This window comes from Ambystoma mexicanum, chromosome 13, assembly GCF_040938575.1.
Source record: "Ambystoma mexicanum isolate Mex_15411 chromosome 13, UKY_AmexF1_1, whole genome shotgun sequence".
NCBI lineage: Eukaryota > Metazoa > Chordata > Amphibia > Caudata > Ambystomatidae > Ambystoma > Ambystoma mexicanum.
In genome coordinates, this window is record NC_090938.1 from 368,739,214 (window position 1) to 368,757,295 (window position 18,082).

Here is an 18,082-nt window from a genome sequence, read left to right on the forward strand (position 1 = left end):
ACTCTTGAATCACATTTAGTCCTTTTCCTTATGTGGAAAACGAGACCGTCGGGAGTAAAAGACCTGCCATCTAGGTCCAGTGCTCTAACATCTGACATTCTTCTGCAAGAAATCAGACAAAGCAGAGTGGTAAGCTTGCCAGAGAGTGACGTGCGCGAAAGCTCTTCATTATTGGGCCACGAGAGAAAAAGATTGAGTACTTTATTAACGTCCCAAAGCTTATTGTAACGGGACGTGGGTGGCACTGTAAGTAGGACACCCTTTAATAACCTACAAACCAAGTGGTGTTCTCCTGCTGGAGTTCCTTGAATGAAATCGTGCCCTGCAGAAATTGCTGATCGATATGAGTTTACTGTCCTGTACGCCAGACCTCTTTCCACTAAAGAGGCAAAAAAATGTAGTATTTCTTCTAACGGCGCCGACACTGGATGTAGGCCTCGCTCCTGGCACCACGAGCTCCAGAGGTTCCATGAATTGGATTACTGTTTGCGAGTGGCGGGGGCCCAACTTTCTTCAATAAGGTGAATTGCCTTGGTGGACATGCCTGCAATTCTCCATCTCGCCCTGAAATCCTCCAAGCTGCCAGAGTCAGAGACCCGGAGACTAGAAGGGGTTGAGCCTGACCCCATGGATCTAGTAGAAGATCCCGATACTGGGGTAGAAGGATTGGAGAATCCGTGGAAAGTTCCTGAATAACTGGATACCAGCTCTGAGAAGGCCATACTGGGGCTATGAGGACCAGTTCTGACTTGTCCCGATGGACCTTCGCCAGGGTCCTCGCTATCATCGCGAAGGGAGGAAACGCGTAAAGTATCCCTTGTGTTGAAGGCTGTAAGAATGCATCCGTCGCTGCCGCTGCCGGGTCGGGTTTCCAACTGTAAAATACCGGAAGTTGGGTGTTGAGGCGAGATGCAAAGAGGTCTATGGACAGCGGGGGCCCAGTGTTGTTGCAATTGGAGAAAAATACTCTTGTCGAGGCTCCAGTCACTGGAGTCGACGTAATGGCGGGAGTGCCAATCCGCTATTACATTATTGAGACACGGTAAGTATTCTGCTGTTACTGAGATCTGATGATCCAAGCAGAAATGCCAAAAATCTTTCGCAAGTTCTGCTAGTGGACGAGACCTGGTGCCGCCCAGATGGTTTATGTATCTTCCGGCAGATACGTTGTCCATCTTCAGCAGAATGCAGCAGCTCACTTTGTCTTTGGCGAAAGAGCGTATCGCAAATTACCCCGCGAGGAGCTCTAGACAATTGATGTGCATACTTAGCTCCTGTGGAGCCCAGGTCCTTCCAGTGGCCGCCGTGCCACATCTTGCTCCCCAACCGGAGCGGCTGGCATCCGACTCTATGACGATATCTGGAGCAGAACCGAAATTGACTCTGCCATTCCAGGCCTCCATGTGTGACAGCCACCAATTCAGTTCTCTCCTTGCTTGCAATGATAGTGTCAGCTTTTGGGAGTAAGAAAGACTGCGCCTCAAGTGGTGACCATTCAGCCTCTGCAATTCCCGGTAATGAAGGGGTCCCGGAAAAATTGCTTGAATGGATGAGGATAGGAGGCCTATTACCCTTGCTAACTCCCGTAGAGATATGAAATCCTTCTGTAGGAGCCTGCGAATCTCCCTCTTTGTCGAATGAATCTTGGCAGCCTGAAGACGTAGCTGCGAACTTTGAGTGTCTATTAAAAACAGAGAAACTCCATGTTCTGGGCGGGGGAAAGCACTGACTTTACCCAATTCAAGAGAAAACCGATACTGTGAAGTAGGTTTATAGTCAGTCTGGGCTGCTCCTGTAAAAGGTCTCTAGATTGAGCCATGAGAATAATGTCGTCTAAGTATATTATTAGACGAACACCTTGTTCTCTTAAGCGTGCCACCACGGGTCTCAGCAGCTTGGTAAACGCCAGGGAGCTGAAAAGAGACCGAAAAGAAGACTTGTAAACTCCCAATCTCTGTGATCCCAAGAGAATCTTAGGTATTGCACATGCACCGGGCAAATGGGTACCGCGAGATGAGCGTCTTTGAGATCTAGACGCACAAGCCAATCGTGTGGCCTGAGGAGGTCCCTGAGCATGTGGATGCCTTCCATTTTGAAGTGTTGATAGACTGAATTCGTTGAGTGCCTTTAGATTTATTACAGGTCTTACCTTTCCTTTCCTGTGTACCAGGAAGATTGGACTGAAAAATCCGCCCGGGGTCGAGCATGGCCGAATTGCCCTCTTCTGAAAAAGATTCGGAATCTCGGTGCTTAAGGCATTCTGATCTGATTCTGACATAATTATAGCGACAGGGGAATTGCGCTGAACAGGCTGTGCGAAAAATTCTAGCCGGATTTCGCGCACTGCCTCCCTGACCCATGCGTCTCCTGACAAGGTGTCCCAGGCATCTGAAAAGAGCATTAGCCTCCCCCCAATGGGTGTGCGCGGCGCTGGCGCTGCAATCGCTAGACTGACCTCGGGGTTGTTGATTCCCGCTCCTTGATCCTCTTCTCCAGTAGCGGCCTCTGCCACGCCCTCTGGATGGGAAGAAGGTGTCGGCTCGCTCTTGCCAGTTGTTCTGCTGTTGGTACTGAGGTCTTCTGTCAATTGCGTAGCCTTGGAGGAGAAAACCCTCTCAATGGAAGCTTGTGCCTTATCCAGAGCGGTGAACGTGCTTACAAATGTAGTCATCTCCTTCATGAAAGGATCTCTAAATAAAAGCCCCTGAGCAGAGGCGCCGGACTCTGTGTTTGCTAATTCGGTAAGTTTTGAGTCGATCTTGAACAATATGCCTTTCCTGCGTTTGGTGGAAACGGCGCAGTTAGCATTTCCCAACAAACAAATGGCTCTCTGAGCCCATCCGGAAAAAATGATTGGGTCGATAGAGGTTGAGGAGGCGGATGTCATCCGCAATCGCCACCGCGGGTGGCGGCTCCTTCCACGTTGGAGGCTGCAACCCGGCAGGTAGGGCATTGCAGTCCCTTCTTTGTGTTTGGCCTCGGGCCATTGGCCAATCGTAGCACTGCCGGAAGTTATCTGCCCCTCGTTCCCAGCAGTGGCTGCGTTTCAACCCTTAGCTGGCTCTCGCTCCAGCTGCTCTGGTTCTTGCGCTCTGTTTTCTTTTTGCTCTCCCAGCTGTGTCCTCTTTCTTTGGAACGAGCTTCCACTCTCCTCCCTGTCTGCCGGTTCGTCTGGCGGCGGCTCTTCCTACTCCAGTTTCTCCCTCGCCGATCTCTCGGCACTTTCTCGCTTCCTCCTCCTTGTCTCGGTCGCTGCTTCGGCGGCGGCGTTTTTCCCCGCTTTGCCGCACTTTTTCTCTCGCGGTTCTCCAGTTTTTCCTTTTCTTCTTTCTGTCTTGTCTCTCCTTTTGGAAGCTCTCTCTTTCTTCCGCGCCTGTGTTTCCTAGGGCCGGTTGCTCCGTGGCTTCCTTCTCGCCTCGGCTGGCGGATCCCTTTCTCCTGGGGATCCTCCTCTCTCCTGCACCTGATTCCCATTCATCGGAGTTTTGTCGTTTTGGACTTGCTTCCTGTGGATCTCGTCTCTTCTTCCAGTCCACCAGTCACATTGGATCTTCACCTACTTCTTTGCCAGAAGTCTCCTAAGGGTTTTTTTCCCACGTGTGGGTTTTTTCCCTTTTTTCCGGCCTGTTCCCGGAAGAGGGGTCCCAGGACGGCTGTTCCAGTCAGGAGTCACTGTGGCTTCTCACCGAGACAGGCAAGTGCTACCTAAAAAAGAAAGGGACTACCTAAGCTGGCGGAATCTACGAGATTCAGATCACTCTGAAGACTCAGGTGAGGAGAGTGTGGAGGGACGGGAAGACGAAGGGGTTTGACAGCTTAAACATTCACAGATTGAAACGCCAAGAAAGACCACGATGTCAGCCGAAGAACAAGTCCAGGAGCTATGGAAGGCTTTCCAAGCCAAGTCACTGGAATTACAGGGGGTCAAGACTGAGAATGCCCTTCTCAAACAGATGGTAGCAGTCAGTGAACCCTCACATCCCCCAGAATTACCCCCTATGGCTCTTTCTTCTGGAAAATTTGATGGCTCACCTAAGAAGGTAAAGGAATTCTTGGAGGCCTGTACCGTTTACTTCACCTTCAGACCTCACACTTTCTCAACAGACCAAGCCAGAGTGGGGTTTCTTATCTCTAATATGACGGGGAATGCTTTGGCCTGGGCTACTCCGCTAGTGACAAACGGTAATGCCATCCTACAGGACTTCTCTGGGTTCCAGAACCTACTGAAACAGACCTTCGAGCGACCCAAACTGTCTTTTACTGCGTGTGAGGACTTGCTGGATGTAAGACAGGGTGCTCTAGATGTACTGTCATACATCTCCTCCTTTAAGACTCTGGCAGCAGGGGCGGGATGGCCCGAACAAGCACAGTATGCTGTATTCAGGAGAGGGTTGAGGGATGAGATCAAGGATGAGCTAGCCAGATCTCCAGGCTCTCCCACGTTTCCAGATCTACTCGCTGCTGCTCTTCACATCGAGTACCGTCTCCAAGAGAGAAGGGCAGAACGCCGGAAACAAAGAGGATCGGGTAATCCCGTAGACCCTCCTTCACGCTCTCCCTCTGGACGCTTCTCTTCTACTCAGGGCGAAGAACCGATGCAAATCGGAGCCACAAGGGCACCTCTGTCATCTGCTGAGAGGCGGCGAAGAAGAGAAAAAGGTTTGTGCGCCTATTGTGGTTCCGACCAACATGTTCTAAAGGACTGCTCTGAGGTACCGAAAGGAAGGCGGGAAACGATTACCCTCAGCGACAATAGGGACGGGTAGCTGGGGGTACTCAGATCTTCTTCAGCGTCCCTACGTGACACTTTCGGTGTCGGCTTCAGAATCCCAAGAGGATTCCAGACTGATGGTACTATCCGTAACCTTGAACCTCAAAGGTGTACCGGTGGAAACATTAGCCTTACTGGATTGGGGCACGGCAGGGAACTTTGTGGACACTCTGTGGGCTGACAAGATGGGTCTTACTCGGATAGTCCGGAAGGTGGGTCAGAAAGTGGAAGGAGTCGACGGTACACCTTTGTCGTCCGGACTCATCACTCATACTACCGAACAACTCTCCTTGGTCATCAACCAACACACAGAGGTCCTGCAATTCGACATCATTAGAGCCGCGCATTTCCCCATAATCCTAGGCATTCCTTGGCTTCGTAGGCATAATCCGCATATCAACTGGACAGAAAATCGACTGAGTTTTTGTTCCACATACTGTTCGGTCAACTGTCTTCCTCCCGATATCAGGGGAGATCAACAGTCGGTTAGGGTTCTCTCCAAGGATCATGTGGGTATTCACGCTCTTCCTAATTTTTGTGCCGAATTCTCCGGGGTCTTCCAAGAGAATCTTCACGCTCGGCTACCTCCTCATCGGCCAGAAGACTGCTCAATCGATCTCGAACCTAATGCACTGGTTCCATTTGGGCGCATGTTCTCTCTTTCTCAGGCCGAAAAGAAGGTATTAAGGGGCTATTTGGATACCAACTTGGAGAATGGTCTTATTCGACCTTCGAAGTCACCCGCTGGCGCCTCCCTGTTCTTCATCAAGAAGAAAGACACAACTGATCTCAGGCCCTGTATTGATTACCGGGGCCTCAATAAGGTTACGATTCATGATCGGTATCATATGCCACTCATAACCGACATCATTGAGGCGGTACAAGGGGCTCGAATCTTCACCAAATTGGATATCAGGAACGCATATCATCTGCTTCGCATCACCGAGGGGGACGAATGGAAGACGGCTTTTCGCACCCCATATGGTCTTTTTGAGTATAGAGTGATGCCGTTCGGTTTGGTGAACGCATCGGCTGCATTCCAGAGATTCATGGGTAGGTTGTTCTCGGATCTGCTGTCGGTCTCGGTCATAATATACCTCAACGACATCCTGATTTTCTCCCCTAACATGAAGGAGCATATCAAACACGTCACCCAAGTTCTGTCTCGTCTTCAGGAGAATCAGTTGCTAGTCAAAGCCGAGAAGTGGAAGTTTGCAGTATCCTTGGTTCACTATCTCGGATTCATTCTTTCTGAAGAAGGGGTTGCCATGGACCAAATCAAGGAGGCCCAGACTTCAGCTATTCGGAGTCTAGAGGCCAGCAGACAACGGACAAAATCCTGTGCCGATCAACATCGAAAAGAATGTCCAGCATGGAAGCCAGGTGATCAGGTGTGGTTGTCCACCCGGTTTCTGCCCAGATGGACACGGCCTTCTAAACTGTCTCCTCGTTTTCTGGGTCCTTTCACTATTCTCTCTAAAGTCAATCCAGTCACCTATCGCCTCCGGCTTCCTACCTCTCTTCGCCGCATTCACCCTGTCTTTCATTCCTCTCTTCTCAAACCTTACTGTCTCGACCTTCACCATAGATCTATTCCTAAATCTACCCTGGCACGTTCCCCAGAGCCAGATGAGTATGAGGTATCTCATGTCCGTGATTCCAGGTATTATCGCGGGCGTCTCGAGTACCTTCTGTCCTGGAAGGGTTACCCTGAGTCGGAGGACTCATGGGAACCGGCTTCTCAGGTTCATGCACCCAGGTTGCTGACTACTTTTCACCGCCGTTACCCAGGGAAGCCCGGTGCGGTTAGGTGGGGAGGAGGTCATACTGTCATCCGCAATCGCCACCGCGGGTGGCGGCTCCTTCCACATTGGAGGCTGCAACCCGGCAGGTAGGGCATTGCAGTCCCTTCTTTGTGTTTGGTCTCGGGCCATTGGCCAATCGTAGCACTGCCGGAAGTTATCTGCCCCTCATTCCCCGCAGTCGCTGCATTTTAACCCTTAGCTGGCTCTCGCTCCAGCTGCTCTGGTTCTTGTGCTCTGTTTTCTTTTTGCTCTCCCAGCTGTGCCCTCTGCTCGCCTCGGCGTGCGGCGGTTTCTCTGCTGGCTCGTTCCTCTTTCTTTGTAACGAGCTTCCACTCTCCTCCCTGTCTGCCGGTTCGTCTGGCGGCGGCTCTTTCTACTCCAGTTTCTCCCTCGCCGATCTCTCGGCACTTTCTCGCTTCCTCCTCCTTGTCTCGGTCGCTGCTCTGGCGGCGGGCGTTTTTCCCCTCTTTGCCGCACTTTTTCTCTCGTGGTTCTCCAGTTTTTCCTTTTCTTCTTTCTGTCTTGTCTCTCCTTTTGGAAGCTCTCTCTTTCTTCCACGCCTGTGTTTCCTAGGGCCGGTTGCTCCGTAGCTTCCTTCTCGCCTCGGCTGGCGGATCCCTTTCTCCTGGGGATCCTCCTCTCTCCTGCACTTGATTCCCATTCATCAGAGTTTTGTCGTTTTGGACTTGCGTTCTGTGGATCTCGTCTCTTCTTCCAGTCCACCAGTCACATTGGATCTTCGCCTACTTCTTTGCCAGAAGTCTCCTAGGGGTTTTTTTCCCACATGTGGGTTTTTTCCCTTTTTTACGGCCTGTTCCCGGAAGAGGGGTCCCAGGACGGCTGTTCCAGTCAGCAGTCACTGTGGCTTCTCACCGAGACAGGCAAGTGCTACCTAAAAAAGAAAGGGACTACCTAAGCCGGCGGAATCTACAAGACTCAGATTACTCTGAAGACTCAGGTGAGGAGAGTGTGGAGGGACGGGAAGACGAAGGGGTTTGACAGCTTAAACATTCACAGCGGAGGCCTCTTCTGCCAGATCCAAAATCTTTGCGAGAGACCCCGCAACATCCAACAATGTATCTTGGCACGACTTCCAGGCCCTATCTATGCCCTTCTTAGGGTCCTTGACGTGTTTTCCCATAAAGGTAATCATTTTTTAATCCAATTCTGGTGTCATTGCCATCCTATGTGGTATGTCCAGGCGCGGACATTCAGCTCTGAGCCTCGCTCTGGTCTCCTTCTCTAATGGCTTGCGTAGCTTGTTATATATGTATTCCGTTGTCCTGACTGACGGCTGCCAGTCCGTGGACCTCGGATGGATCAAATCTTCAGGCTCGAACATTCCCTCGGTAGGGCGTTGTTCCCTGATATTTGCCTTGGGGATGGGGGCTGCCGCATTCCCCGAGGTCGAGGGTTCAGGAACCCAAGCGTCGGAGTTCTCCTCCGAAGAAGCATGAGAGGATTCATCGCCGTACAAGTCTGAAGTTGCTTCATTCTGTATGCCCTGTTCTTCTCCCTCCGGGCCCGAAGGTCCAACACCCCTATTCTCTTCCTCGGGGTTAGAGGGTCTTTCGCAGGAAGGGGTTACCTCCCTAGTCAAAAAGACATGTCTCAGCCTGGAGAAGGCATCTGTCAGTGCAGCCGTGGCAGGTATTAACTTGCTCGGGGGGGTCACAGAGCTTTTGCTCTTACGAGCCAGGCTACTTCTCCCTGGGGCAAGGTGTTTTCTTTTGTGTGTCCTTTTACCTCCCTTTGAGGACTCACCACGAAAGTGCTCTTCCATCTCCTCCATGCGCTGTTGTATAGGCAAAAGCATATCTGTTTCCGCCTTTGCACACAGTTTTTCACAGTAGATCCTAAAACCGTATGCAGGCTTCTTTCCATAGCCCTTTCATCAATGTAGCAATCACCCTCCTCTTCCTCCGACCATTCCTGGTCAGACTGAGGGTTGTATTGAGCTGCCATAGTCACAATCAAGTACCTTAGCCCCTTTTCTTATTTTATTTTATTTTTTTTAGGCTGACCACCTTCTCTCACTAGCCCAGATTTGTATCTTTTTTCTTTTTTTTTTTAATATGCCAAAATATGGCGAAATCCACAGGAGAGTCACTTCCTGTCAATAGTGGCAGAGGGTGCTGTGCAGATTAGGTTCTGCCACTGCCAGCAATCCCCTGATGAAAATCCTCTCTTTCCGTATACTTAGAAGCAAGGAACTGATGTAAATCAGTAACGGGGTAAAAAGTTCGCTCCGGCGCTCGTACTCTCATTCAACGGAAATGCTCGTACGAGCGCCGGAGTTCGAGAAAGGAACCGAGAGAGCGGGAGCTCCCCCTGGTGCCCTATAGGCGCACCGCGCCTGTTGACAGAGCCTCCCCGGGGCCCGCATATTCTTTAATCCGGGCCGGGGAGGCGAAAGGATAACGCACGGCGCTGTGGCTCACTGCGAGCCGCGGGTAGCCGTGCTTGTAATTCACATGAAGCGGACGAACAATCGAGTCCGCTGAATAGCGAAGTGCTCGCCCGCTCGGAATTACACCGGTGTCAGTGGGTGCTGGCGTCGGTGTCCGACAATCAATGCGAGGAAATTACCGTATTTCCTGGTATAGCGTACGCACAATACAACCAAATGATAAAACGACAAAAACGATATAAATAACTGTTAGGAGTTAACTATACACAACTAAAGACAGACTGGTTATGAACAGTTCTGAATAAGAAAGTACTTATCTCTTGCTGTGAGCAGCAAAGAAAGAGGAAGTGCTTTCTTATTCAGGACTGTTTATGAGGACATCTACGCATTTATTGGAGGAGCACAGTCATGTGATTTTGGACATTGAGGGCACGTAAAGCTACATGGGATTTGAAGTTTTCTCTTGCTCTGCGAAATGTATGAAATATATATGTACTTTTATGTTGTTTTTGCTTATGTATTTTGCCGTTGCACTTACTACTTGAGTTTTGTGAAATGTAAGTGCAGAAAATACCTTGCTGCTGAGCTTTCTTTACATAATTAATTAAAAGAAAGAGAAGCATAATGTGAGCCTCCGGTCTTGTCATAGAATCATTCCAAATAAATAGGTTTGGTGCTGTGTATGCTGTGAAGAAGTCCCCTGACTCTTTCTTGGGTGATGGGCTAGTAGGTGGCATAGGGAGAATTCTTAGTTTGCGATATTTGGCTGGGAAGTGTCAATATAGACCCATCTGCCCTCCACCAACAATGGAAAACCCTGAATCCCCTTCCTAGTGACCCTGGATCTCAAAAGGGGGTCCATGGTGCATCATGGTTCTTTGAAACTATACTGAAGCAGTGTGTAGGCCCCAAATGTCCCTGCAGACCCACAAATCCGCCTCCAATGAAGCCTGTGGACATTGCAGACCTTGAATGCTGTTGGAGTTGGTACTCTTTGGCGTTTAAGGGAGCAGAGCGCTTTGAACTGATAACCACTTGATGATGATCAATGATTGAAACATGTCCATGTTGTGGCCGTTAAACAATATTTCGCCACAAAACATTTGGCTTGAAACATATACTTTGAAGTTTTTGGAAACAAGATTTTGGGGATTTCTGACTGATAAAAGCGCATGAATTCAAGAAAATAAAAAAGTGTTTTTTTCGACTTTTTTTGAACAATTAAGGGTGTTGTGACCCCTGTTTGATGAGTGGCCACATCGATCAGTGGTTGATTCCACTGTCTCTTCTACATTGCAGACCTGTCCAGATGCACAGAACTTCTTTCAAAGTCTGAAAGCCCACAAATAACAAATAAGCACACTAGAAGTATTGGTGCAGCAGCATGAGCCAGGGTTTAGTCCCACACCCTCAGCCTGAACTGGGCCGTGATTGGGCTGGAAGCTCTGATCCAACCAGAGAAGCTCAGGGATTTGCCATCACAGATGCAGACCTTTACCTAGTGTCCAGCTTAGGGAAAGCGTCGAGAACACTAAATAACCCCCAAGATACATTAATTCCAGGGGACCTTTGGGACCAAGAGGCTGGAATGTGGGCTCAGCTGGAGAGGGGAGCAGTCTGGAGAGAGCAGGAGCTGGGTAGACAGAGGAGCTTATTGAGGGGGAGACGACTCTGCTAGGAGGTAAGGAGAAGAAGGTTGTTGTTACATCAGGAGGTGAGAGTTCTAGTACCCAGGAGGTGGGTGCTGTACCAGTAGAGAGGCAGGGATGTTGATGACAAGAGGGGTTGCTCAGGAGGTGTAGGTTATTGCATCAAGAGGTAGCGGTAGGAGAAAGGAGAAGATGGTGTGACCGGAGGTGATAGTGTATGAAATCAGAAGTGATTACAACAGGTGTGGTGCCTGTGTTGAGATGGAGGTGATTACAACATGAGATGTTAGTGAATGTTTTAAGACAGACCAGCAGCAGGTGACTATCACCTGCTGCTGGTTACAGGCAGCAGCAGGTGATAGTCATGAGAAGGTGCAGGTGGACACTTCAAGTAGAGAGGTGGAAAGTGATACAGAGCCTGTAAGAGCCAGACAAGAGGTTATGGGCAGGAGGTTGCCCTGAGGAGAAGGATAATTTTATTTGGATAGAGGTGGTTGGTGGAAACAGGAGGTGGAGGAGGAAAAAGAGGCACATTAAGAGAAGAGACATAGATTTATCAGGACATTGTTGAAAGAGGCAGAATATTGGGGGACCCACAGGCAGAAGGAGGTGGCAGGACCAAGCAAAGGTGGATGGCATAAGATGGTGGTAATATTAGATAAAGGTGGCAAAAAAAGTGACAGCATCAGGTGAAAGAGACCCCACAAACATAGACATGAATTTGAAGTCATTGATGACAAGGAGGCAGGAGAAACCGGGGAAGGTGGGTAAAAGAAACAGACTAAGGACCCAGGGGGAAGAGTGGGAGGAGTTCTTGGAAGAGGAATGCATGAGACGGCCGGAAAAAAGCAAAAGCGGCTAAGAGATGGAGGGAAGAGCTAAGGAAAAGCAGGAACTGACTGCTAGGAAAAGACAAGATAAGAGGAGGGGTTAGTTTGTTGACATGGGTAGGTTCCAGAGGGCCAGGTCCAATGTTGGGCAGGACCAGAAGACTGGAGGAGGCATTGGGATGTGTCTGGAAGATTATCATAAGGGTGTCGAGGCTGCAGGAGAAGTATTCCACAAACCTGAAGAGGACTGCTCCCTGTCTCTCCTTCCTCCTCTCTTTGGAGGCTCTCCCTTGTAACCTTTCAGCTCCATAGCCCATGCCCGTTGAGTGAATCTTAGGTTACCGGTCCTGGTAAGTGTGCAAATAAAACAAAGCTTTGTAGACAGAATTTCCGGATGTCTAAAGCCTTCAATATCTGGAGTACCACAATGGTTGGACCAGGTGGATGTCACGCATACTGCAAGTCTGGAAGGTTAAAGAGCCCGACTATCTGGTGAGACATCATGGGGACCCCCGTTCTGCAGAAGGGTGAACTCGGGAGAAGTTGAAGCAGCTATCCTTTTATTTTTGCATGCTTCACACTCCTGTGAAGTAGTCCCTAATGAAAGCCTTTTGTTAAACAGTATTCCAGTCTTGGTAAACTTGTTGGTCCCTATTTACCAGGTAGGTGACGTGGCTAGTAGCAATTTCACACAGGTTGTAACTTAAAACGTAACTTTAAATGCATTGTCAGTGCTTTCAGGGTGGGACATGTCTCACATGCCTACACGTCACAGAATGTGTCCGCAGAACATTTATATACAGATTACTGTAAATACGTTACACACGAATTGTAAAAGTTTAGGTAATGGGTCCTAAGGCCCATTTCCTTAAAGAAAGTAAGACGACAATACTAGAAAGACAGAAGGTATGAAGGGTTGTGGCAAGGAAGAGGGAGAAAGAGGAAGGGAAATTTTGAAATATAGGACAACATGAAAGAAGTGGAAAAAGCAGAACATCCTAGCCTGATATATTCCCTCAGACGAGTCTACATGGACAGGCCCGCTAAGCCCAGAGGGCATGAAGATAGTCTTGCTGCTCTTCAAGGGTAGGTTGTACAGCTAAGCAGCAGATGCATGAACAGCACAAATGAGGGCTTCCTGAAGAGACTGAGGCGTCATGCCGCCATTCAGGATTAAGCAAGAGAAAAATGGGCACCCACAAAAAGTACAGAAAGCAATAGCTACAAAAAAGAGTTCTGAAGTGTACATTATTTTTTCGGCCGACGCCCACTTTCCTGACCTGAAGGTTCCCAATGTTTTTCGCCTTTCAAATTCTGCCCTTGTGGGGGGTCCCAATGATGCCCCTTTTTCCCACATCCCCTTCCCCCTAAAACCTCTTATATCTTCCCCAACCAACCCATGTTTTATAGACTATATATTTTTAAAATGTGTGAATGTTAACATAATTATATGTTTGTGGAATATGTATCTTGAAAAAGCAATCTGTCTGGATAATGACATCATCCCGATGGACACAGTCTTAACCTCTGAGTATGATGGAAATGTTCACCCAGTTCTACTAATCAATAAATGTCACATCACCCCTCACTTAGGCCACCTGTAATACGGACAGACAAATCGGGAGGTATGCTACCAAGGAAGGTACTGAGTCCCAAGGCTGGAACATGACTCAAGATGGCCATTGCTCAGAAGGCCCAGCCAAGTTACTCTATTATTTATGGAGAGACTTGTCCATGCTCAAACACAAGCATACATGTGTGTGCGTAAGCAAAGATAATTTTCAAACAAGAGGTGTATGGGTTGGTTATGGCATATAATGGAACTTTATAAAGACTACCAGAGAACTGCTTCTTTACTCAAACACATTTCAATTGCATTGTGTGATATGTAACCCATCAAGGAACTTCTGAGTTCTGTGCATTCACCATTATACAGCAGTCGGATTTCACATCCTCTCCATTGTTGGTGTGCATGAGCAGGGACCATTGTGTACTATTCTCAGATTAAGCTTCACTCCCTGCAGAGCTCAGCTGGTTCAGAGCCAGTCCTTTAAGATGGCGGAGCTGGAGCGGTCATCCAACTCTCAGAAGGGCACAGCAACACCAAACATACGGGTTGCAGATCAGCAAGCAGAAGAACACAGGTAAAGGTGCCAACTCTTCTTCCACCTATACCTCACCCTTTAGCCTTACACACTCGTCTTCCACCTCTGTCTCTTCCCTCTGCTCTTATCAACACTCCTTCCATTTCCTTTCCTTCCACTTCTGCCTCACCCTCTAGCTTATCAACTCCCCCTTCACCTACGTCTCTGTCTCTGGTTTTACTACCTTTCCTTCTGCCTCTGTGTTCCCCATTGATCTCACTAACATTTTACTTCTCACACCCTCTGGTATTCAATCTCTTCTCCAACTTCCTATGTTCATTTGCTAACCTTGCCAACAATCCTACGCCTTCACACTCCAACTCCGTTCACTTCTTCAAGCTCCCACAATCTTTACCTTCACCCTCTCTCCAAGGTCCAGTAGCTTCCTCCAAACCTTTGCTCCATTGATTCTTACTCACTGACTAAGATCCAGGTTGTTTGTGTGTGTGTATGTGGTCTGAGGGCAAGGCTGCCCTGTGATTGGCTGAGCAGCTAGGGTCACATGGGGTGGAACTTGTCAGGCTAAAGCTATATCAGACCTGGCATCCTGGATGTCAGGTATGTGTCTGGAAGACAAGATAGGGCTGTGCATGGAAGGACATATCCTGTGACATGCTGCTTGACTAGTAAGTATTGTTGGCGGGGTCTCTGAGGGTCCACAACCTCACTCCCTGGTGTTTAAGGCTGTTGATGTAAACTCTGGGCTTTTGAGGGTTCATGAACCTTGCAAACTGGTTTGCAGACTTCGGGAATGGATCGATGGACCTGGAGAGGTCTGATAACTTTTCAGGACTCATGGAAAAGGCATATGCAATCCCAAGCAAGGACCCACAGGAGGTCCACGTGTCAACTCTTTGGAGGTTCTTAAGCCAAGGGAGGGAAGGGTTTGTGACTTGGTTAAGGAGTCTGGTGGCATTCTGGTGATAATTCCTGCCATTTTTAGGTGCCATGGTAGGGAACACCTATACACCCTATTTAAGTTATGGGTGAAAGTGTGTGTGTGTGTGTGTGTGTGTATTCTCTCGTCAGCCTTGCTGCCAAAAAGATGTTCACCATCAAAGGGCATGTTGAGAAGCCGGGCTTGTACGTCAGGAGCAAACCCCGACTTCCGCAACCACGCAAATCTGCGCATTACGGTGCTCGCCGCCATGGACGGGCTGACACAATCTGCAACGTCCAGACCCGACTGAACTGATTCACACATGGCATCTTTGCCATCCTGAACGAGAGCAAGAAAACCATCCCGTTCCTCCCCTTCCGGAATATGTTCAGCCGCCAAAGACACACAATTCCACAGAGTGTGAGTGAATCGTGCTAAGGCACACACAGAGTTGGCTGCCTGTAAAGCCATACCCCCTGAGGAAAACACTTTCTTCACCCAGCCATTAAAACGCTTGTCGTCCCTATCAGCAGGGATGGTAGGGTACGACACCTGCTTTGCTGGGGCCTTAGCCTCCTGCACCACCAAACTCTCCGGAGTGGGGTGCGTAGTCAAGTAGCTGGGGTCGCTACTAGCTGGACTGTATTTCTTCAGCAAAGACTTGCTCACTGCCGGGAGACTCTCCGGAGCAGTCCAAGCCGCCGCCACCCTTCTCTGTAAAGCCAAATGAAAATGCAGCATCGGGTCAATGGATGGACCTTGGTCAAGGATATCCGTCAGGTCATCCTGCAGAAAATCCACTGGTGGCGCAGACCACCCGAAGTACTCCGTCACCCTCGACATGAGTCGCCTGTACAAAGATTCAGCATGCGTACCAGGCTCAGGCCTGCCAAATTCAACCTCTGGGGAGGTATCAAGACCACTGGCATCATGCAAAGACTGATGCAGGCCTTCCAACTGGCTATGACCAGATAACAGGTCATCAGGAACCTCCTCAGGAACCAAACCTTCCCCAGACCCTTCCTCCACCGCAGAAATATAATCCAGAGGCTGGAACAAATCCCTGGAAGAGGGCACAGAAAAAGGCTCAAGTACAGGCCTTACCGACTTCTTCAGGGCCTTCCTCTGAGTTTCCACCGATGCACGGGTACCTCCAGTAAAGCCTCCACAAATGACGTGGAGGGCGTCGACGGATTCGGCGTCGATGTCAAGCGAGGCGCCGATGGCTTCGACACAGGCCTCGAGGATGGCGTCCCAAGCGTGTCCTTCGACGGCCCCGGCGCCGATGGCGTCGATGACTTCCTCGGGGGCGGAGTCTCGAGAGAGTCCCTCAACGGACATGGCGCCGATGGCGTTGACGTCTTCTTAGAAGACCTCATAGACTCAACCGGTCTCGAGGGCGTCGAGGACCGGGACCTGGAGCGGGCATGGCTAGAGCAATCTACCTTGTCCGATCGGGACCTCGAAGGCTCCCGATGATTGCACCGACCGCCCGAGCCCGAAGCCGTGCGAGCAGTGGCCCTAGCACGTTCCCTGCCGGCTTCTTTGGAAGGCGCGGATGGAACGGAGCCCTGCGACTGGAAAATCGCCATCATCTCCGTAAGAAATGCCTCCCATTCCGCAGGAGAAGAATGCTTCTTGGGACAAGCAACCTGCCGACGGGCGGAGTCCTCGGACGAGGACGGGGAAAGCGACCGGTGACAGTGCTTCTGCGAGTGCCTGGAAAAGGCAGAGGAATGGCAAGACCCACTCCGAGACCCATACCCCCTGGAGTTATACTGACGATGTGGAGAGTCGCCCCTCGAATCATCGGTCGAAAGCCCAGCGGATTTTGACTTTCAGGGCTTGGACACCCTACCGACAAAGCTTCTTCTTCCGCTCCCGCAAGGCCTCCGATGTTAACGACTGGCAATCGTCACAATCATCCGTAGCGTGGTCCTCACCGAGGAACCAGAGGCAGACGTCGTGCGGGTCTGTCAGCGACATCTTGGAACCGCAGTCCCGACACTTCTTGAAACCCGACCGCGGGACAGAAGAAGACGAAGACATGATATCCTCACAAACAAACAGGTTCAAAGAACCGAAAGAAGTACTCAGAAGAACCGAGGTGCACCGAGATCTCCGAAGCGAACACGTTCGCGGAAAAAACGGAACTGAGGCTACGGGGGTCGTGCGTCATACTTATAACATCCGGTGACGTCGGCTCGACGGAGGCCCTCGAGGACAGTGTATCGACGTCATCCACGCAGGACGCAGACGCCGAAGATTTTCCAAAGCAGCACAGCTGTGGTGATTACCTGTCATAGATGTGGAATACGTCGGAGGAACCAATCCCGTCGAAAGAGGATTTCCATTTTTGTGGAGTTCAGCATGAGGCAGCTGAGTGTGATCTAGTAATGAATTGCAGTGAGACAGTTGGTAATACATTCCAAAATGGCTGGGGTGAAGTAGATACATGTTTTGAGTGTCATCAGCAAAAAAGTGATGGTGAAAGGCAAAGGATGAAATATGTTTTCCTTATACAAAGGGTTAGAGGGTGAAGAGGAGAGGCCATCTACCATGTTTGTTGCTTCTTTACCATCATTTACAGTTTATACTAATGGAAACTTTGGCATCACAATAGTCACAAACCTTTACAGGAGCGTAACTAAAAGTACAGTTTCCCACATGGGTAGAGGCATAGTCCTCACAGACCATCCTTGTGGGTGCTTTAAAATCACCACAATACTAGACCCTGTGCCTCTTTACAAGTATGGCAGTGCAGTAAAATACAATGGGCCTCAGCACGAGTCTGGCGGTAACCCGTAAATGCGGTGGTAGCGCTTTTACCGCCGCATTTAAGGGTCCGCCAGATCATGGCTTTGGCAGATTTCCCCCAGCTGTGAGCTGGGGGGAAATCTGCCGCAAAATTGCCGATTTTTGGCGCGATTACCGCCGGCGGGAAATTCACCGGCGGTAATAGCGCGAATGTTCCCCATTAGGCCCAATGGGGAATGAGGAATTCCTGAATGGGCCCAATGGGGAATGGGCAATAACCCTTCCGCCAAACCCGTGATCCGGCGCTAATAGCGCCGGGGGTTTGGCGGTAGGGCTATTAGCGCCGGCAGTAATACCGCCAGCGTTACCGCCCAACTCGTGATGAGGCCCAATGTGTGTAACAGATCTACTACCAATTTTAACACACAGCCATTTATCGATTTTAGAGTTTAGTTGGAGGAAAAAAACTCCAGCATTTGACTGGCGGTTTTTCGTCCACAAAATGGAGAAGTTACCACCTGAAAAATGACGGTCCTTTGTTAATCCTCCATACCCCATTTTAGTTTAATAGGACAGAATAATGGGGATTTGCACCACCTCAGAATCTGTAAGATGTATCTCCAGGTCTGATGTGGTTGTGCTATTACAGCAAAATAACAATACAGTAATTGGACAGAATTATCAAAGAGAATTCCATTCAACTCATAATCAAGCCTTTTATCTTTGGAGACATTAAACTAGGGCTCAACATTCACAATGCAATGTAGATGAAAGCACCACAATCAAACAATTGCTGTGGAGAAGCCATCTATTGGCTTGAGGAGATGTGGTCTACA

General features: G+C 49.6%; 1 protein-coding gene across 8 annotated transcripts in view; it reads left to right on the forward strand.

The window, feature by feature from the left end:
* RPGRIP1 (RPGR interacting protein 1) overlaps nucleotides 1–18,082 on the forward strand; it is a 638,645-nt gene that overhangs the window by 153,728 nt on the left and 466,835 nt on the right. For all 8 annotated transcript variants that reach the window (XM_069633891.1, XM_069633894.1, XM_069633896.1 and 5 more), the window contains one exon: nucleotides 13,490–13,609. In XM_069633891.1, the coding sequence (XP_069489992.1) occupies nucleotides 13,490–13,609 (120 nt within the window). The remainder of the gene's footprint in view (nucleotides 1–13,489; nucleotides 13,610–18,082) is intronic.